This window comes from Ceratotherium simum, chromosome 11 (assembly GCF_057802395.1).
Source record: "Ceratotherium simum simum isolate JZ-2026a chromosome 11, ASM5780239v1, whole genome shotgun sequence".
NCBI classification, from domain to species: Eukaryota; Metazoa; Chordata; class Mammalia; order Perissodactyla; family Rhinocerotidae; genus Ceratotherium; species Ceratotherium simum.
Window position 1 is genome coordinate 51,519,879 of NC_141910.1, and position 22,623 is coordinate 51,542,501.

Here is a 22,623-nt window from a genome sequence, read left to right on the forward strand (position 1 = left end):
CATCTTCCAGTGAGGAGATTCAGGCGACACAGTCTAACGCTGATGGAATAAGTAATAAATTTATCGCATAAAGTTACAACAGTAAGCAATAAAAAAGTAAAAAGGGATTTTAAAAATTTAGGTATTAGGAGGGGGGAGTATCATTTTTCTTATTGTACCATCAACGTAAAAAGTCTCAAGTTATTGCGCCAACAAATAACACTATGATCATAATATTTAGAATTATGAAGGCAGCCACCAAAAGAAATTAGAAATCCTTAAAAAATGTTTTTGGGGCTTAGTGAGAAGAGCAGGATTTGGGGTTTTAGAAAAATTATTGTTATGAGCTATTCTGAACTATTGGACTCTTTGCCGTGTGTATATATTACTTTGATTTTTAAAGTCATTGAGTACCTGCCATGTGACAAGCATTGTGTTGAATACCAGACATTTAAGGGAGGTACCAGCCTTATAGCAGAGGCATCCACAGAAACAAGTGATGCTGGGGCAGAAGCCCCTCTCAGGGATGTATTTGCATAAACTGGAAGAGAGGACGCAGGGCAGGGAATCACAATTCATGGAGTATTTGGCCAGTTGATTGAAACTGTTGGTATAGAATCCTCAGAGAGGTGAATTAGGAGAAGAAATCTTTAGGACTTGGGGGCTTGGAGAATTGACATGTTTCCTTCAGATCGATAACATTCTAGGCAGGCAGATAGAATTACTGACAGTTGGGAGCTCTGTGGGTCCTTAGAGAGACTCTATCCAACTCTTTCATTTTACAGACCAAAGAAGCTTGGTAGTGGTAGAGCTAGGGCCCAGATTCAGACCTTTTGATTCCAAGTTTAGTGATAGATAAAAGGAGTTCCAGACTAAGACACCCCTGAAGCAGCAAGTCAACATTTATCATATACCTACTAAGGGCCAGTGTACTGGCCACTTTATGTGTTTTATTGAATTCAATCTCCACAACAGAAATATGAGGTAGGCTATACGCGTATTAAATTGGAGCAAACTAAGGTTTAAAGAGTTTAAATAATTTGTTTACAGCCTTGAACTGAGTAGAGACAGAACCTGGATGTGAAAGAGTCTGTCTGATATCAAGGTTCAGGCCCCTTGGTTTCTGGCTCATAATTTGAGTCCTGCTGGCTGAGGTGAGAGCAACACATCCCTATATTGGTGACCAGAGGTAAAAATAATAACCATTTCATATTTAATCATTGAACATATCAACACGATCCAATAATAAGGAAAACATGATCCTGGCACCGTATGTGCAGGGCTCTTTGATCTGCCTCTCCACTCCCCCATGGCCCGCACTCAGGGAAGGTCTGTGAGCTGCCAGGCCATCCTTCTTAATTAGAAGGGACCCCAGGAGCCTTTGCATAGCCCTAAGCTAGTCTGAGCAAAATAAACAGGAAACAGAAAAGAAGGAGAGGAGAGAGGAATTCTCACTGACTTTAAAAGATTTATACCGACAATATCCCAGGGAGCTTATGAAATGTATTTTTTCCTTTTTGTTTTTTTTCTTTTTGGTAGAGGAAAGCTGCTGATGAAGAGATAGCTCTCAACTATAGACTTTCATTGAGAGTGAAAATATTTTAAGCTTAGTCTCTTATTGATAGTCCAGTTGCACAAAATAAAATTCATAAAAACATCATCTAACATATTAGAGCTGGAAAAATAATCCATCTTCCAGTCAGTTTTGAGAGAGTCCCATTATTGAGGTTCTGAATTACAAGGACAGAATTTATGTATGTTTCCACATCCAGGAAGGAGGAACAGTGGTGCAGGAAGAACCCCAAGCCCAGCAACTTCAGCCTGATTTTCTCCTGCTGGGAACTTGAGTTTCCCAGGGATGTGTGTGTCCACACACATGTGCACAAGCATGTAACTTTTCTGAGAAGAAAGAGGACATCTCCTTTATTTTGCCTACATTCTTTCCTTCAGTAGCTCAAAAGAGTGGTTTCAAACCAACTTTCCACCAACTTGAAAACATCAGAGTAGGGTCTTAGACCCTACTCTGCACAGTTGTTGCTCCCTTATGTGTGACATGTGTGGCTTCATTCTAATCCCAGACCATGCCTCTTAAGTGTCTGGAGCAAGAGTGTGCCCCCAGAGATGCTTCCAGGACTCTCACTCGCTCTGGACAGATACACACTAATCTAGTATTGACCACCTCAGTCAATCCTAGAGTCAGTCCCCAACATGGCACCTTTGCTTACAACAGTGGCATACTAAACACATCACATTTGCATGTAGTCACATCCTTGCCTAGTGCAGACTGGTGGTGTAGGATGACGTTGGGTCAGTATTGATCCCTCCCTTTCTCTCACCGTACCAGATTAATCTTCCTGAAGCACCGCTCTGATGATGCCACTATCTTGCTCAAAAACTTTTTCTGACTCCCTGTGGTCTACAAAATAAAGTTGAACATCTTCAGCCAGGAGTTAAATGTTCTCTATGATCTGGTCCCACACCTACAGCCCAAGCCTTCCTTATTTCCCAGCCTTCTCTTCACGTACTCTGTTCTGCAGCCCATTGCCGCTACACACTTTCTACGTTTATGCCTTTACTCCTCTTCCTCTCAACTCTTGCACAGCCAGGTCTGCCAATATCTTTATTTTCCTCTCCCTTTAAGACCTACCTCAAAGCTCATCTTCTTTATGAATCTTCCCAAGTGAACCTAATGTCTCCTTCCTGGAACCTCCCAAAGTGCTTTACCTGTATGTGTCTCGTGACTTTCTAACCTCCACTTTTGATTACAATTATTGCAGACATCTCATCACTCCTGCTGGACCTGGAGTTTCTTCAAGGCCAGAATTGTGTCTGGTTTATGTCTGTGTCCCCAGGGCAGAGCCAGTGTTTGGATGTTTGCTCAAGGTAGTCATCCAATATGTGAAATTTGAGGGCGGAAAGGAATGAATAAGGAAACCAGTGAACAAATGGATTTGGTCCAGTACCAATCTGCCTGTCTTTCTCCCTTCTTATCCTTCTAGTTCCTGAGCTACACAACTTGGCCACAAGGCACCATGATCATATTTTAGGGTAACGGATACAGTGGGATAATGAGAAAGATACAAGAGAGAGAGCACTGGTTAGGAGTCCAGAGACCTGGAGTCCAGTCTGGACTTTCAAAGTAAGACTTTGGACAAGTCATTTCCCTATTCTGGTCTCCAGTCTACTTCTCTAGAAAAGAAAGGGTATTCTATCAGATGATCTCTAAGTCCTTTCTAATTCTGAGTCTAATTGTAATTCTGAGTCTTTGATTCTAATCCGTTTCTTTTACCTCTATGCCCATGACAAGAATGTGTCCTCCATTATAAAACAGGGTAATAATACAGATTATTTACTGAGGGTTGTAGAACACTTTTCAAAGGCCCATATGCCATGCTGAAACTTCCCAACAATTGAGAGGGTTCAGTTTCCAATAATGACCCCGTGTCCCTGATCCAGCTCAGAAACAGTCTTGTGCTGACCTCACCCTGAATTTAACTAGAAGTCACATTTATCTACTTCCAGAATATAGGCTTAGCTCGGATATATTACAGGTTCCAGACCACCACCATAAAGCCAATATCACAATAAAGTGAGTCACATGAATTTTTTGGTTTCCCAGTGCATATAAAAGTTATGTTTACACTATACTGTAATCTGTTAAGTGTGCAATAGCATTATGTCTAAAAAAACAATGTACAAACCTTAATTAAAAATACTTTATTGTTAAAAAATGTTAACCATCATCTGAGCCTTCAGCGAGTTGTAATCTTTTTGCTGGTGGAGGGTCTTGCCTCGATGCTGATGGTTGCTGACTGATCAGGGTGGTGGTTGCTGATGGTTGGGGTGGCTGTGACAATTTCTTAAAACAAGACAACAATGAAGTTTGCCACATCAATTGACTCTTCCTTTCATTAACAATTTCTCTGTAGCATGTGATGCTGTTTGATAACATTTTACCCACAGTAGAACTTTCAAAATTGGAATCAATCCTCTCAACCCTGCCGCTGCTTTATCAACCAAGTTTTTGTAATATTGTAGGTCCTTTGTTGTTATTTCAGCAATCTTCACAGCATCTTCACCAGGAGTAGATTCCATCTCAAGAAACCACTTTCTTTGTTCATCCATAAGAAGCAACTCCTCATCCGTTAAAGTTTCATCATGAGATTGCAGCAATTCAGTTATATCTTCAGGCTTCTCTTCTAATTCCAGTTCTCTTGCTATTTTAACCACATCTGTAGTTCCTTCCTCCACTGAAGTCTTGAACCTCTAAAAGTCATCCATGAGAGTGGGAATCAACTTCTTCCAAACTCCTGTCAATATTGATATTTTGACCTCTCCCCATGAATCATAAATGTTCTTAATGGCATCTAGAACAATGAATCCTTTCCAGAAGGTTTTCAATTTACTTTGCCCAGATCCATCAGACGGATCACTATCTATGGCAGCTATAGCCTTATGAAATGTATTTCTTAAATACTAAGACTCGAAAGTCAAAATGACTCCTTGATCCATGGGATGTAGAATCGATGTTTTTGGTAGGTGTGAAAACAACATTAATCTCATTGTACATCTCCATCAGAGCTCTTGGGTGACCAGGTGCATTGTCAATGAGCAATAATATTTTGAAAGGAATCTTTTTCTCTGAGCAGTACGTCTCAACAGTGGGCTTAAAATATTCAGTAAACCATGTTGTAAACAGATGTGCCCTCATTCAGGCTTTGTTATTCCATTTACAGAACACGTGCAGAGTAGACTTAGCATAATTCTTAAGAACCTTAGGATTTTTGGAATGGTAAATGAGCATTGGCTTAAAGTCACAAGCTACATTAGTCCCTAACAAGAGAGTGAGCCTGTCCTTTGAAGCTTTGAAGCCATGCATTGACTTCTCCTCTCTAGCTATGAAAGTCCTATGTGGCATCTTCTTCCAATATAAGGCTGTTTTGTCTACGTTGAAAATCTGTTGTTTAGTGTATCCACCTTCATTAATTATCTTAGCAAGTTCTTCTGGTCGACTTGCTGCAGCTTCTACATCAGCACTTGCTGCTTCACCTTGCACTTTTATATTTTGGAGACGGCTTCTTTTCCTTAAACCTCATGAACCAACCTCTGCTGGCTTCAGACTTTTCTTCTCCAGCTTCCTCACCTCTCTCAGCCTTCATAGAACTGAAGAGTTAAAGGCCTTGTGGATTAGGGTTTGGCTTAAGGGAATGTTGTGGCTGGTTTGATCTTCTATCCAGACCACTAAAACTTTTTCCATGTCAGCAATAAGGCTCTTTTGCTATCTTATCATTCACGTGTTCACTGGAGTAGCACTTTTAATTTTTCTAAAGAACTTTTCCCTTGCAATCCCAACTTGGCTAACTGTTTGACACAAGAGGTCTAGCTTCTGGCTTATCTCAGCGTTTGACATGCCTTTCTCCATGTGCGTATTCATTTCTAGCTTTTGATTTAAAGTGAGAGATATGCAGCTGTTCCTTTCACTTGAATACTTAGAGGCCATTGTAGAGTTATTTATTGGTCTGATTTCAATATTGTTGGTTATCAAGGAATAGGGAGGCCTAAGACGAGAGAGAGAGACAGGGGAATGGCCAGTTCATAGAACAGTCAGAACTCACACAACATTTATGGATTAAGTTCCCTGTCTTTTTTTTTTTTTTTTTTAAAGATTTTATTTATTCAGTTTTTTCCCCCCAAAGCCCCAGTAGATAGCCGTATGTCATAGGTTCACATCCTTCTAGTTGCTGTACGTGGGACCCGGCCTCACGTTGGACGGAGAAGTGGTGCCTCTGGGCGCTCCCGGGATCCGAACCCGGGCCGCCAGCATCAGAGCGCGCGCACTTAACCGCCAAGCCACGGAGCCGGCCCGAAGTTCCCTGTCTTATATGGGCATAATTCATGGTGCCCCAAAAGAATTATAATAGTAACATCAAAGATCACTGATCACGGATCACCATAACAAATATAATAATAACGAAAAAGTTTGAAATTCTGTGAGATTACCAAAATGTGACACAGAGACACAAAGTGAGCAAATACTGTTGGAAAAATGGTGCCGATAGACTTGCTTGACTCAGGGTTGCCACAAACTTTCAATTCGTAAAAAAAAAACAATATCTGTGAAGCGCAATAAAACAAGCTATGCCTGTATTGCAAATCTTCAATTTCTGACACAGTACCTTCTCCTTGGAAAATGCTTTTCTTTTGGTAGGAATCCCCTTATTTCATCTGCATCGTTCTCTATTGCAAGCTGCTAGTTCATTTGCCTGCTTGGTAAATTCCTGTAGAAGGAGACTAATTCAAAGTGCCGGGGGGTGGTTTAGAAGGATGAGCACTCATTAGCTCGTTCCCACTGGAGAAGTCAGGGATCTTGTTGGAATAGGCTTCCACTGCTAAAGGAGCAGTGTCCGATGGTCCAAAACTTCAATGCAGAAGTGTGGCAAGTAAAATTAATGCATCAGAAGGAATGCCTGGAACAGTAAAATGCTACTGTGCTTTTACCCTGACAGTAATCCCCATGAATATAGATTTCTTGTAGGTCACTTGGCCCGGGCTACTGGAATTAGGGTCGGCTTGCCCCAGAGGGAACTGCCACAGGCACGGCACCAGGAGGGATTTGTAGGGCTTTCTTTGTAGAGACCAGTTGCAAATTCACATGACTCATAGAAGTATGAGCTGAAATAGATTTTAAGAGATTATTGAGTTCAGCCAACCTTTTTCACTCCATTTATAAACGAGGAAACTGAAACCTGAGAAAGTTAACACTTTGTCCAAGATCACTCAGCTAGTAAACGAAGGAGCAGGAGTCATGATCTTAACTACTACATAATAAGTGACCCAAAGCCCCCACCAAGACCCCTCTCCAAGCCACCCACCTCTCCCGGAAAATCTTGAACTGGTCATAACTATTTGAGAACCTAGAGCCAACCTGTACATTCTTAGGAAACTCTGAGTTGTCTAACAGACATGAATTGAGTCCCAAGTTGTCTTGAATGTGACATGGAGAACTCAGATCAGCCTTGATTTAAACTGTGACCTATAGGGTGGTCTGAGATGCTTCTGAGTCCTGGTTTGCAGAGTATGGAGAGACCCTACATGGATGTTTACAAGATGACACTGATGTCCTGGCTCCACCCTTGGCGCATTTATGGAGGGAGTGGCTCTGTTTAGGCTGTCCCCCTAGACCAGGATGTAAATCTATAACAACATCTTAGCACCTGGGTTGGGTTTCTGACTCTGGTCACTCTTTAGTGGTTAGGTAATACCCCCTATTCTTCCTATGTCCAATGGGACTTTGTTAATTGTGCTTATTGGCTGGCAAAGAATCAGAGAGATGTCATTCCTACTTTAACTTGGAAGACGGTCAAAATCAAATAATTGATTATTTAATAGGATGCTTCCTCTCTGCCTAAAACTGGGTAAAGTGTTCTCCATGCTTATCTCACATAATCCTCACAACCACCCTTTGAAATAGATGTTTTCCTGCCTATGTTACTGAGGAAGAACCTGAGACTCAAGGACATAGAGCTAGTAAGCAGGGGAGCTAAGGTGAGAACTTCAGTCTTCCTGATTTTAAAGCCTAAGTCCCCAGTCACCGTCCTCTTGCTTCAGGCTTTACTTTTTACAAAGACAATCTAAGAGAGGGGGAAGAGGGCTGGGTGTGTGGGAAGAAGGTGAGAAAGGCCTCCAGCATCGCTGACTTGGATGCCATTGGTCTCTAAATCCTGCAACAGAGCTGCTACTGGTCCTCCTGTCTGGACACACCCGCAGAGTCACTTTCCCTATTTCTTGGCAGGCTCCTTCCTCCTCCTCAACACCTCAGCAGACTCCAAGCACACCATCCTGAGCCCGTGGATGAGGAGCAGCAGCGAGCACTGCAGGCTGGCCGTCTCAGTGCACAGGCACCTGCAGCCCTCTGGGAGGTACATCGCCCAGCTGCTGCCCCACAACGAGGCTGGAAGAGAGATCCTCCTGGTACCCACTCCGGGGAAGCATGGGTAAGTCCTTCCCCGTGTCCTAAATCAATTATATAAAAAATTTGGCTTGTGGCTACAAACGTCCAGCGTCTGTGACATCTACTTAGAACTCACAATGGTCCTTTAAATAGTAGGGTCCAGATTGAGCCATTACTGCTAATATTCCCTGGGTAGTGTCTCAGGCACTGATCTGTGGGATCCTCTGGCTGCCCAGGCTGGTAGTCCTTCCAGAGGCCAGAGAACCAGATGGCACAGTGGGCATTTAATGAGTGGGTGTTAAAGATATTCATTTCCAAAATCCAGGTGAAGCCAAGAAGAAAACAGCTAAGGGGAATGTTAAAAGACCAAAATAAAAGTAATTCAATATGCTGGAAACAGTTTTACCAGCAGAACTGGGGCCGGAAGGGAAAGAACAAACTACCATGGCTGCCCAAGCTGGTTCTACAGGAATATGGGACCCTAGAGCAGAGTTGGTCAGGGATACCACAATGGTATCAATTCAGCAGAGATTGGAACAAGCTTTGTTCTAGAACCTCTAGGGCTTACACAACACTGAAGTCACACCAAATATCTATGTCAGTAAACTCCTTTAAGCTTCCAGGAGATACTTGCCTACTCAGTGACCCATCGGGCCTCTAGAAGAAGTGACATTGGAAAGCAAACTTGAACCAGTGTATCTCTGTGCCTGCCTTTTTTCCTCATTCTGTAAGTATAAAACCACCATAAGACCTCAGTTTTGCGGAGCACCAGATCTGATTCCCTTGTAATCAGCAAGGGTGAGAGATCCTTCCTTGTGGCATGTTTGCAGGAGAAAGACCTCCACTTTCTAGCTACACTTAGACTTTGCTTCCCTCTAAGAAAATACTTTTCAGAGGGGTCGCATCTGAACGATGATATTACCCATCCTCCACCTCCATGGTGTTCTGGGTCAGTGAGAGAGATCCTACCTACTGCTTTTCCAGTAAAGCTGTATGGTGTCCTTAGTAATTTCTTGAAAGTCTTCACCCCACCTCCCTGCTACTGACCCACCTGTATTTAGTTGTGCTTCAAAGAACTACAAGCTGCTACAATCCCAGCAGGAATGAAATCTTGGCTTCAAGAAGGATGCTCTCCCCATTCCTAAATTCATATTCATCTTCTTGCCTCTGAAATGCCTCATTGGGCTGGCCAGGAGGGGCCCAGCCACCAAGTGCCTCTTGCTCTATTCACCAGAAATCAGGAATGTCGGATGTCTGGGCTGCCCATTGTTTTGTGTGAGCTGTCCTCCAGGGCCAAGCCTCCCTGCAACATGGCCTCCCTTTCTTGTGAGAAGCCCAGATGGGAAGGCCTCCCATCCATGGGAGGGGCTGGTAGTGGCCTCAGCTGCAGTGCCATCATATAGGCGTTTGCCCACCCTCATGAGCTCTTTATGCTGACTTCTGCACTCAACACTCCTGCCCCACCAAGCCTGGCAGAGACCAGAGAGTACTACTCAGGGCTTCTGGGACTTCAAGCAATCAATCTCTTGAGGTCCTGGTGGGGGTAGATCATTGATGTCACAGAGGGAAATGGAGTTTTGGATCTTCCTGAAATGCAGGCTGAGAATGTGCATGAGTGTGAGAGGAAGAGTGCCAGAGGGATTTCAGCACTTCCTGAGTAGCAGAGCCTGCTCCCCTGTATAGCATGGTCAAGAAGACGATAGATCCACGGTATGACCAGACTTGGGGGCTTTTGAAGAGTTTTCCCCTCTTTATCCTCCTATGGTCATAACTACCAAGTGAATTCCCATTTAACTGATGAGAAAACTGAGGCGGAGACAGGAAATAGGAAGTGATGTGGCCCAAACTAGACTCCAAGTCTCCTGTTTCATCATTCATGCTCCTTCTGGGAAACCCATAGCCTCTCAGCAGGAACTCAGGGGGAAAGAGTGGGGTTTGGAAAGAGGAAATGGAAGGTAAAGGAACCTTGCAAAAAGAGATGATATATAGTCTTTGGTGGGTCAAGACTGATGATGCCAGGAGGCATGTGATGGCAGCCTTCCCTCCACATGTGGTGAGAACAAGGAGACCAAGACTGCTCGGTGTGTGCAGGCCATGAACTTCCCCTGAGGCTGCCATGGCCACCAGTCTCAAGGCCCACTCTGCTGGCCAGTGCATTTTCTTCCCAAGGCGACTCTTCCATCACCAGAGTCAGTCTGCCCCCTGGAGGGTGGGAGTTGAAGCAGGAGAAAGGGAGCAGGGGTGCTGGGGCAAGCCCATGGACTCAATGGCTTTGCTGGGGTTGCCCCTACATCTACAGGGGCTTTGCCTCAGGCTGGGCTCTGTGCATCTCCGTGCAGAGATGTTCTCCCCAGCCCGGCAGAGCCATCTTGAAGTTTAATGATGAGTGGGAGTGATTTCAAATTTAAATTAAAGATGCCCAAGCCAGGCTCCCCAGCTCCAACAAGATCAGTGTGGTGAGGGTGGAAGGCGGCAGCTGAAGGAGCAATCCATAGACTGCTCTGCTGCGGGGAGGAACTCTGCTGCCCCAGGCATCTTGGCAAGCAGCAGGACACAGGCGCTTGTCAGAGCAATACAGAGAGCTCTGGGTATTTGTGTAGAGTTGGATCTGGGTTGCTCAGCCTCAGCGCTATTGACATCTGGGGCCAGACAATTCTTTTTGTGGGCACTGTCCTATGCACGGTCCCCACCTTCCCAGGCCTCTACCCACTAGATGCCCATAGCACCTCCCCTGCTTGTGACCATAAAAATGTCTTCAGACATTGTCAAATGTCCCCTGGGGGGCAAAATCACCCCCAATGAGAACCACTGAAATAAATAGAACATTTTAGAGCTGGGAGGAACAGGGGGATTTACCTAGTTCAACCTTGTCAGTTCACAGGTGTGGGAACTGAGGCCCAAGAGGGCAAAGGGCCTTGCTCCATGTCACCTGATGAGTGTCAGTGTTGGTAGGCAAGTGTCTTGAGCCCTACACTCATGTGTATGTGCCAACCACTATACTAGATCCTGGGTTACAAAGATATATAAGGCCCAGTCCCTACCCTTGAGTAATAATAACTGTTGCTAACACTTATTAAGGACTTCCTAGATGCGCTAGCCAGTTACTGTCGTGCATTTTACCTGCATTTTCTTGTTTAATACTCAGCAGCACAATGAACCAGGTACTGTTATTATCTTCCATTTTACAGATGAGGAAATTCAGTGAGGTCAAAAAACCTACCCAAGGTCACCAGCTAGACAAGGTGGAGGGGGTGTGAACCTAACCAGCACAACCTCAGACTGTTTTTACCCATTGCTGGAAGAGCTCAATTAGGCCATGAGAGTGCAGCAGAAAAATTATTATGCTGTGAATCAAAGCCCTGAATTTAAGTCCTAGCTCAATGAACAATCATTTATTGGATACTTTCTATTCGTTAGGACCATAGAGGTGCTAGGGACGCAAAAGGCCAGCGTTTGATGGTCCATGAAAGGATGCTCCATGAACAAGCTCTATGCCTTCAGGCACATCCCATTCCCTCCCAAACCTCAGTTTCTCCATCTGTAAAGTGGGGATGATGTTGTCGGCCCTGCTGACATGGTTCTGTGAGGTCAACGTAATAAGGGATGTAAAGAGTTTTGCACACTCTGAGCAGGATGCAAATGTAAGAGGCCATTATTGAATACCCTAATCTGCTCTGCTCTGCTCAGAATTTGAGATCACAAAGGATTGAGACTTGTCTGTTCTCTGATTATGAGGTCAGTGCCAGTCTCAAGAATCCTTTGGTTTTGAGATCCTTGGCAGTTTGCCTCTCCGGAAGCTCACCCCCTTTAATGTCAGAGACAACCCCAGCAGCACAGTGCTTAGTGTGGCAAAGGGGACACAGCGACATCCTGGTGGTGATGACAGTGATGATTACAAACGGGGCTGGCTTCCTGTCAGAACAGAACATGGTGGTTTGGGGACCGCTATTTGGAAAACAACATGCAGCATTTGTAGTAACAAGGGAGGAAGTTGTCATAACACAGTCAGCTGGGAAGAGCCTGACTCAGAGGAGTGGGCTGAGAAATAACTACTCAGCGGCCACCGAGTCCCCGGAAACCACCAAGTCGTGAGCACACGATGCAACATCAGAGGAAACAGCAGCCTGCCTGTTGGAGGTGCTGGAGGCAGGAGTAGGCAGTTGGGGAATCCCAGCAGCTGCTCCCTTCCTTGTCCCCTGGAAAGCAGCAGCATGCATGAGTTCTAATGAAGCACAGAGCTTGAGCGCCTGCGTCTGCCAAGGCAGCCTGGCTTTGGCCGAGATCTCCCAGGGAACAGATGACAACGAATGCCTGGCCTGCTCATCTGTTCATCTGCCCGACCAGAATGGCCATAGAAGCAAGGAAGCAGAGAAATGGGCTGTCAAACAGCCCAGCCCCTCGGGCCACAGAGTCCAGCAGACATAGGACATCTTAACTGGAAATTAGAGGCCACAAAGTTCCCATGAATTGAATGAATATGGTAATACCTATTTAATACGGTGAATTGTGAAACAGCGTAAGGAAAATGGCTCACGTTGTGCCTGACTGTAGTAGGCACTTAATACAAGCTAGATCCTTTTCAGTTCATACATTCATTTAACAACCATGGATTGAGCTCCTCCTGTGTAATAAGGTGCTGGGAACACACAGCCGAAGACGACACGAGCACAGCTTTCAAGGAGCATCCAGTCCAGTAAGGAAGACAAAAGCAAAATAGAAACAGCACATGCTTGGCAGATGTTTTTAAATTGGGACCCAGAGATATAAAGAGGCCAAGCTAAGATCACGGGCCAGCAGAGCCAGCACAGGCAGCCCAGCCCCTGCTGCCGCCTCCTGTGCCTCCCGCTGCGCTTCCCTGCCTTGCTGCAGAAAGCTGTTTCAGAAAGAGCTATCCAGCAGCAATTGGCAGTGTGAAATCGGCACCCTCCTGCACTCAGGAACACAAGCTCAAGGGTCGGTGGTGTTTTGGGATGTAGGAGCAACTCCCCAGGGCTCCTTCCCGGACACCCATCACAAGTTTTCCTTCCTCTCCCAGCGCACGGCTTTCTCCTGCAGCCGCGGGTATCTGGGGACTTTATTATGTGTGACCAGAACTACACAGTGTGTAGAAGAAAGAATTGGGCCCTCAGGGGATAGAAGTTGCCAATCATTTGAATTACTAATACTTGAAAAGATGTTTTAAATCTAAAGGATTTGGTGATTCTCAAGCTTGAGCCGAGATAAGCTGTCAGGGCCATTTCACAGCACAAACAAGGCTCATTTCAGAGGGTGGCAGAGAAGTAAGATTCTCCTTGGTGCAAAGCTTCACCTTTCTGCAAGATCTTAACCCCTATGCTCAGAGGAGACTTGAGTTCAATCTTCTCCCCAACCCTGTTGGTTTCCTGGTGGGGAAGCTGAGGCTGAGAGGCGTGACGTGATGTGATGAGGGTCAAAGTACAAGCCAAGACTCATGACCATGTTGGCACACTGAAGCCGAGTCCTCCCACGCTCTGTTCAGTCTGTACCCCAGCTGAACAGCTTTATCAAGAAATCCTCAAACTCACTACCCTTAGACTAAAATCTGCAGCCACCCTTCCCAGGTGAAGAAAAAGCCATGTCGGTGCTGGGTACCCACACACTGCCACGTTTCTTTAAACTAGTCAGTTCTGATCAAAGATCCCAGCTGTCAAACCAGAAGTAATCCTAATGGGAGACACGCCAAAGTAATTTAACCCAAAGCAATATGGATTTCTGGGTGTTAGGAGGATCAGTGTCGTCCGGCTTCCATCACTAATTTGTATCATGGTTCTGGAACAACCACAGCCTTTCCCAGCCTTGACTTCTTACCTTCTCAAGTGGACATTCAGCTGCACTCTGCCCCTTCCTCCTTCCTGCAGTGCCAGCAATCCCACTTCAGGTTGCTACTCGGGACTGGCGTACCGGGAAACGAGTTTCCCCACCCCAGACTCCTGCGCTTTGCTCCCCTCTCCTAGTCTGGCCAACAGGACAGTTACCCCTACTGACCCAGGGAGACCTTCTGCTGCTGACTCTTCCTGTAAACAGACTGGATGGTCTCAGCAGGCTGAGTGAGGGATAGGCTCAGGGTAGGGCAGCATGGAAAGGCGCCACAAGCATTTGCTTCTGAAAAGATGCCTGGCTGCCTTTGCCAAGCTGTGCTGGGTTTAACTTCAGGCGGCCTGAGGCAGTGGGGCAAGTCTGACCAGTGTGGGGAAGTCAGAGGCCTGTGGCCTGCAGCGCCCCCTGCCAAAGTTCTCCTGCATCCCGCCTGCCTGATAGACAGGATCGGGAATAAAAAAGGTGATCATTTATTGAAATTGATGCCCTTGAGTGGCAGTGTCACAATGATTTAATTTCAGGCCCAGCTTTTTCTCACTTTCAAAGTCATTCGCAGTGTTAGCTTCTCTCTTCTTCCGCTTGGTCTGAATAACACACTAATAAATATACAATAAGGGCTTTAATGTCCGGGTGATTTACACTAAAAAGAGAGAGCCATTCAAAGGCTTTAAAGATAATTTTTAAAAGCCTTAAAACTCACACCCAGGCTTGTCAGGGACATATTTCCCAGACACCCTGGGCCAGGAACAATGGTGCAGCTTGGAGTTTTCTGAGCACAGCACGGTTATGAGACTTGGGCCCTAAGTGCACTGAGAGGGCGCTCCCACACACAGCGTGAGTGTGGGCAAGTCTCTGAACCTCTATGAGCCCCAGCTTTCCTATCTATAAAATGGTGATAAGCCCACCTCAAGGGGTTGTTGGGAGGATTAAATTGATAACATGCAGAGTGGCTGCTAATAGTACTCCCCTCGCCCTGCTCTTGGCTGCCCCTCTAAGAAGTCCAGGGCTGGCCCTTCTCCAAGCTGCTCAGGGTTGTGGGGGAGTGGGTGTGAGGACAGCTAAGGTTACTGATTTCACTCCCCTCATTCTCAGAGTGACCACCTGTGTTCTCTATGTTGGACCCCAAAGTACCAGTCCCACTGACTGTGCTTGGATTTATCATATTTCTCACCCCTGTAGGTAGTAATATTGAAGCAACTACTAAAATGCTAGTCCTCTCTAGAGCACCTGGACTTTAAGCCATTAACATGATAGGTCTCAAGCTTTGGGGGTGAAAATCAGAACCCTTTCTCCATTCTGCAACTCCAGCGATTTTACAAAATTATACAACTGAGTCCCATCCCAAGCAATTCTGATTCTATTAGTCTTGGGAAGGGCGCATGAGCATATGTATTTTTTAAAAGTGCCACAGGGATTCTGGTGTACATGAAAAATTAAGAATCATAGCTAACACTTCAACTTGAATTGGTTAATCCCATACACTAGTAACTTTCTATGACCATTTAGTAAACACTAAGGAGAAAAGTCAAAAAGAAAGCTTGGAGAGGTGATATGGACTTGTGTGCAGGGTGGAAAGTCTTTTTTTCCCCTCGTGGGTGGACAGGCTAGTGACAGGGCTGTTCAACCCTGGCCTGATCCTGGCTGTGTAGCCCCCAAGCTGTGGTAGCCAGGGTGCACTCAAGGCCGTGCACAGGACTTGTCTCTATTGGTGGGTCTACTCGGGACACATCTGTTATTCTCTCTCCAAAAGGACTGCGGCTTTCAAGGCCACAGGGGACTGAGAAGAATACAATGTGACTAGGAAAAGCCAGACTTTTCAGAGTCAGAAAGAGTCTCCATCTCATCCATCCTTCCATCCATGCATTTATCCATCCATTCATCCATTTATCCACCATCCATCACCCATCTTTGTTCTTCAGAATATCAGGTGTTGACTTTCATCTAGGTCCATGTCACGTGTTGACTCTTGTCTAGGTCCCAGATTAATAGCAGAGCCATGGCACTCCTTTTTGTTCTCAGGGGGCAAATACTATGTCATTAATATTCATGGTGAATATCTGTACAGCGCATGTCCAGGTTATCAGATTCATCAACATCCATCAACTCATTTCATCTTCACTACGTTCTATGTCATATATATTATTACCTTCATTTTAACAGATGAGTACACTGAATCTCAAAGAGGTTCAGTGATTTGCTCATAGTCATGATAACAGGAGAACACAGGAAACTGAGAGCTGTTCTCATCCAGTCAGGAAAAGCTCTTCTTAGGAAGACTCATCTGATTTTTGGCCGTCTAGTTCTGGGCCACAAGCCTTGAAGGCAGAGATCTCAGCTTGTACATTTCTTATTCCCCACAGTGTCTGGCACAGTGCCTAGCACATAGTAGGTATTCTGTGTTAGGTAAATGGACATCAGATCAATTTAAGGTAGTCTATGATGTGACTCTTCTTAAGCCTAAGCTCTGGGTCTAAAAATTAAATCCCAGTCAGAGATCACAGAAGAGTCTCTAATCAGTGAAAAGATGGAAAGTATTTTCTCCCCACCGTCTGCCCAACCCAGGGATAGATGTGTAATTCTCTCCAGGGCTCAGGAAGCAGCTGTCAGAGTGCACCTCAACTGTGAAGGTTGCCACTAAGTACAAAGGACATTTCCTTTCCTGGCAGGTACAACTTTTACTCACGATTGCTTTCATTGATGGGCGTCAAGAAAAATAAATGAAAAGACTATCGGCTTCTGCCAGTTTTGACCTTCGAGATTTGACAGCCCAAGGCTTGTAGTTAGGCTCTTTTGAGGTGGTTGCTTTCGTTTTCCCACTCTTCCCTGGATACGTGGTGGGTTGAACACTAAAAAGATGAAAGAACTGTGAATACCTAGAATTCCTTGGCTTGTCAGAATAGCATTTGGCAAATCCCATAATGATAAATACATGTTGTATACAAAGAGAAGTCAAAATGCATGGAAACAATCACTTCTCATCTCAGAAGTGTTTATTGAGCCTCACCATTTCTCCGTGGGGAGGGAGATATTAAAAATAGGTGGAGGAATTCAGGCAGTAGACCACTGGTATCAAAGAATTCACTCATTCATTCCATCGTGCATTCTGTCAATAAATGTTTATGGATCTTACTTTGTCCCAAGCACTGGTTGGATTCTGATGGCTCATTCTGCCTTAAAGGGGCTCACAATGAGGTTTGGTGTTGGATGACAAGGGACAATTGCGATGCTGTGGGGAAAGGGCTGTAACGGGTGCGTGCACAGGTGCCACAGGGGTGTGGAGGAGTGCATGCCTCTGTGTGCCGGTGGCTGGCAGGCAAGCTGGCCCAGAGAAGACAACTTGAGCTGGCTCTGAAGGGAGAAGGGGACTGGTCAGGTGGACAATGGGAGGAAGACACCCCATGCAGAGAGGGCACGTGTGCCAAGGCCTGGCAGCCTGAGAATGTAGGTGTGCTGGGTCTGCACCATCATTCAGCCATCCTGCCCCATCCACTCTCTCAGAGTGCTCACACCCTCATGTGTATGTGCCACCAGCTTATGTGGCAACAGAACCCGTCCCCTTGTCACCAAGGCAGGCTCCAGACAGAAGAGTCTCATCCCTGGACCCTCCTCCACCCCCACCACCTCTTGTAGCAAATGTCCTGCTACAAGTGCTCAGAAGATTTCACGCTGGGTCCAGGCACTTACTCACCTTCTCTCTCTCTCTGGCGGTATCTTCCCCCACAGTGAGGATTCCAGGTTCCTGTAAATAATTCGTGTATGCAGTTGTTTGCTACCCCAGCACAAGTGGATTTCAGAGTACAAGCTAGTCACACTTTCTGGTTACTGTTGGCTCAGACTCCAGGACTTTCCTGTCATCCCTCCGCTCCTCCCCCTTTGCAGGGAGACAGGTTGTTCCTCACGGATTGTCCTCCACCCCCTTCTCCACCACAGAGCCCCTTATTCATTCTTCAGCACCCAGTTCAATGTCTCCTCCTCTGAGAAGCCCTTTTAAGGTCCCCCGAATGGCGTTGGCCCTGCTGCCTTGTGATGATCCAGCTACAGGCCTGTCTCTCCCACCAGTCGACAGGGACCCAAGGTCCTTTCACTGCTGGCTCCTAGTGTTGACACATAAAGGAAAGGGAGAGTGAGGCTGCTGGCAGGGGATGAGCCAGCATCCTGGCAGCCTAATTAGGAACTCATCTCCCTTCCAGCATTTCCCTTAATTTGTATAATAATAATAATGAAGAGGAGGAAGAAGGTTTTATTCCATTCGAGCTGCTATAAAAAATACCACTGGCTGGATGGCTTATAAATAACAGAAATTTATTTCTCACAGTTCTGGAGTTGGAAGTCCAAGATGAGGGTGCCAGCATGGTCATGTTCTGGTGAGGGCCCTCTTCCTGGTTCATAGTTGGTGTCTTCTCACTGTGTCCTTGCATGTGGAAGGGGCAAGGGAGCTCTCTGGAGCCTCTTTTATAAGAGTGCTAATCCCATTCATGAGGGCTTCACCCTCGTGACCTAACCACCTCCCAAAGGCCCCATCTCCTAATACCATCACTTTGGGGGTTAGGTTACAGCATGTGAATTTAGAGGGGATACATTCAGACCGTAGCAAGGACAGAGAGGAATAGTTACTTGTGAGAGCCTCTTCCAAAGCCCATCTGACTTCAGCTCCAACCAGTAGGATGCTCACCATCTTGCAAAGCAGACCACCCTGCCGTGGGGCAGCTGTAGCTGCTAGAAAGAACTTGCTAATGGCCCTGTGGCTTGGTAACCTTGGAAAGTTACTGAAGGTCTCTAAAAAGTTATTTAATTTCTTCAAGCCTCTGGTGTCTCTCCATAAAATGGGAGTAATAATACCTACCTTGTAGGAGCTTCATAAGGATTATTGCTTTTAACAATGGTAGTTAAAGCGTATTGAGTGTTTACCATGTTCTTAGCTAATGCATGTGATAGCATTTAATACCACAATTTCCCTATGAAGTAGTACTATGATAATGTGAATAAGGCACCTAGAATAATTTGAGCAGACACTTATATGTTAGTTCCTTCTCCTATTTCACCATTATCTGGCTGATCCTCTGTTTCTCCTCTGGAATTATATACAACAAGCCTACTTTCTCCTAACGAGGCTGTTTTTCATTCCTTTGAGGATAGTTTTCATGTCTCTTCTTAACATTTTTTTTCCCCAGGCTAAACAATTTTAGTTTCTTCTACAGCATATTTTCCAGAGCCACATTCTTCTAATGTAATCTTACCAGTGAAGTGGTCAGGGGCTTGTTCTTCAGTGATCTGGAAACCTCGACCCAACAATGTAACTTAAGCTTGGCTCACTCTCCCACCAGCTGCATCCTGCTGTTTGAACCCCCGACACTCTAAAGTTGACACCGTTAGGAACCAGGGAGGCTGCCGGAGCATTTCATCGAAACCATTTCTTAGATTGTTTGCATCCTTTCTTCCAGATGGAGAATCCTCACGTTTCTCTCACAGGCAACAAAGGCCTTTCTTGTTTGCTATTGACATTCCCCAAAATACCTGATTCAAAAAGATTTAATTCTGGTCCCAAGCTTTTGCGTCATCTTGCCGTGTTTGTCATCCTTTCAATCTGCCAGCTTTGCCCCTTTGTTCCCCTAATTGCCAGAGACATTTTTATACTGAGTAAATTGCATCAGGCTCACTGCAAAATACATCAATTTGGGAAGCGTATGAGCTACACTGTTGTCTTAAGTGTGCATTAACATTTAGATGCGTTATTTAAAACAGGTCCAGGGTTAGTGCCGGGGAGACAGCCTCATGACTATTCTGACTCATTCTCTGCAGCCAGCCAGACTCCAGAGAAGGGAATCCTGCAGCCATCACCAGTCCTGTTTTACTCTCTGTCCCTCTAACGAGGGCTTGAACTAGGTGAGAACTTTTAAGAGCTCAGATTTGGGAAATTGATTGACAAGCTGAGTTGGACTTGGTGGTCTCAGAGTGAAAAGCAAGCTGGAGTAGGAGACGACAGGGAGGAGAGATTCTCCTTCTCTCTCATCATACATCAGGCACGCACACGAGATCTAGGTTTAAGTAGAAATCAGACAGCCAGAAGTCTTTGGCGATAAAACAAAGCACACAAAAAGAAACAAAAGACACCAGCCAACCCTCTTTTGTGTCAAAATTAAACAATGTTCTGAAAACCAGTGAAAAAGAAAAGCTGCAATCCAGATGATCCTGTGGAGATTCAATGAGCTAATTCTTTTATCATCAAAAGAGTTAGGTAATAGCGCCATTAGTTGCAGAAGGTTTAAAAATTGGAGAGAGTGGCATCACCAGGACAATTGCCTGATTTATGCTTTTTCAATCACCTGGGCTCATGGCCTAAACTGGTAATGGACTCCATCCATCAAAAAATTATTCCATCTGGCATCCTGGTTTCTGAGGAAATCTGGACGTCCTCACAGAGAATTGGCTAAATGATATAATGTATGTGAAAGCCCTTAGCACAGTGCCTTAGTAAAAGGTGGTCGAATCTATTCAGTCTATTGTAATTTTATGTTCAGAGATATGATGGTGCATTAGATAACAGAAGAGAAATGAAATCTAAGTTGTATAATGCCATACTTAAGATCCTGATGCCCTGAGATGTATGACTATGAGGATTGTAAGGGTGGCACCTTCTCAGGGAGATCTGCCCACACACATCTGTCCCTGTGCATCCCTTCTCCTAAGGCCCTTTGTAAGCACTAGCTCCAATCCCATGGAAGCTCACCAATGCATTTCTGCCCATTTCTCGTAATAGAATCCGAACTTCATGCGGGTATACACTGTGCTTTCATTGTGGTGTGCCCGAAGTCCAATACAATGCCTGACACAGAATAGATATTCAATAAATGTTTGTTGACTGAGAAATATTTCCAAATAGAACTAAAAAATATTGTCTTGCTGATTTCTGAGTTGAAGCAGATGATGAGTAAGGGTATCTTATGCCGTTGTGCTGGGCAGGCCAAAAGCAGTAGGATCCCTGACTAGAGATGGAAAACAATGCACGAAGACCACTGCCACCACTTGTATGGACTTGCTATATGGTGGGCATTGTTCCAAGAGCCTTTACCTATATGTACCCATTTAGTCTTCAAATAGTCCTATGAGGTAACGTATCATTATTATCCCCATTTTATGGATGAAGAGACTGAACTTGCCCACAGTCTTGCTAGTAATGATCAGAGCTGGGATTTGAACCCACAGAGTCTCGCTCCAGAGCCCATGACTACCACACTACATGATATGACCTCTCCAAAAGAGATATGAAGAGGCGGCCCCCACACTGCCCCCCACAGGGGAGTTCACAGGTGGCCCTGTCAGGTGACATGTCAGGTGGACAGGGGCACACACCAGTGAGAAGAGACTGTCCCCTCTACATGTTCCACGTGAAATAGCACCTCCACTACCTACCTAGGGACACGCCACCTCCTACCGGGTAGAAAAGTGGACCCCTTAATTCAGCTACCTGGGCCTGAGAGGAAGATGCTATGCAAGGCCTCGTGTGTGGTGCTGGTTTGGGAAAAATGAGAGCAGAACAAGCACAGGATTATAGTGGGAGCAGGAGAGAAGTTTCCGGCACAGCCCTGTGTCCTGAGGACGTGAGTAGGGAGGGGGAAGGGGAGGCAGAGCAGACCTGCACTCCAACCAGACCCTAGCAGTGCACTTAGTCATTTCATTCTATTTAGAGGCAAAATTGAATAACAAACCACTAAGGAGAGAGATGAGGGATGCATACATAATGTCTTATTGGATAAACTGAGGCAAGATGGAAATAACAAAGTCTGCTTGCTTCTTGCTGTTTTGTGGAAACTCATGCTGAGCTGGGACCCAGGCTCTAGCTCTCTCACTGCGAAGCCCCCACTCAAATCATTGGACCCTGCTCTCTCCCCAACTCTGCTCAGTCAGGCTTGAACTGGCCTTGCACATCCCTGTGAATAGGATTTCCAAAAGCTCTAGAGGAAAAGTGAAAAAAATCTCTCTCTTTTCCAATTGGCTAATGAAAATATCTTCCTCTAATTGAACTTTCCCCTCTTGCTTATGCCTTTTGATGCCTGCACTTAATTTCTTTTAAACAGGAAGCTGCTGTGATCAGAGAATTCAAAGTTACATCTGCATCTTTTGTGCTGAATTGTTTTACCATAGGCTTCTAAAGCTAGTTACAGCTTTTGATTTTGATGAGAGCAACATAGGTCCCACCAGTTGTGCTATAATTAGTTGTCTGCTTACACAATTGGGGAGAGAAAATTATTGATTGATTCCCTATTCAAAAAGAAGATCAATAATGTGTTTCCCACAACCACATGATTCCATTCTGACCCTCTGTCTTGGTGAGCTCATGTCCCATGGTCCACCCCCTCCCCCTTCCTATCCTGGGTTGCCCTTCTCTTTGTCTTCATTCATTCATTCATTCATTCTTTCAGTCAGTCAGTCAGTCAGTCAATTCTTGTCTCAATAAGTATTCCTCTGCTATGTGCATGGAAATGTGCTAGATGGTAGAAATAGAACTGGGAACAAGCAGAAATGATTGCCGTCCTCATGAAGTTTACATTCTAGAGGGAGGATGAATAGTAATAATCACACGTATAATCATTCAATTACCATAGTGATGCAGGACGGAGGAGCAGAGGCTTCTATAAGGGGGGCCTGACCTGCGCCAGGAGTTCAGCGAAGCCTTCCCAAGGAAGTGGCATTTCAACTGAAGTCTGAAGGAAGAGTAGTAATATGACAAGTGGCAAGACTCTTCCAGGGAGTGGGAACAGCTTATGAAGGCCCTGAAGGGAAATGCGTGAGATATTTTTTAGGAAATCAAGGAAAACTGGTGAATCTGGGCCTAAAAGTGAAAAGAGGCCTGGCTGGGG

General features: G+C 45.3%; 1 protein-coding gene across 1 annotated transcript in view; it reads left to right on the plus strand.

The window, feature by feature from the left end:
• Positions 1-22,623, plus strand: part of ALK (ALK receptor tyrosine kinase) — a 685,772-nt gene that overhangs the window by 368,050 nt on the left and 295,099 nt on the right. Inside the window, exon 4 of the mRNA XM_087436965.1 lies at positions 7,772-7,973. Within this exon, the coding sequence (XP_087293091.1) occupies positions 7,772-7,973 (202 nt within the window). The remainder of the gene's footprint in view (positions 1-7,771; positions 7,974-22,623) is intronic.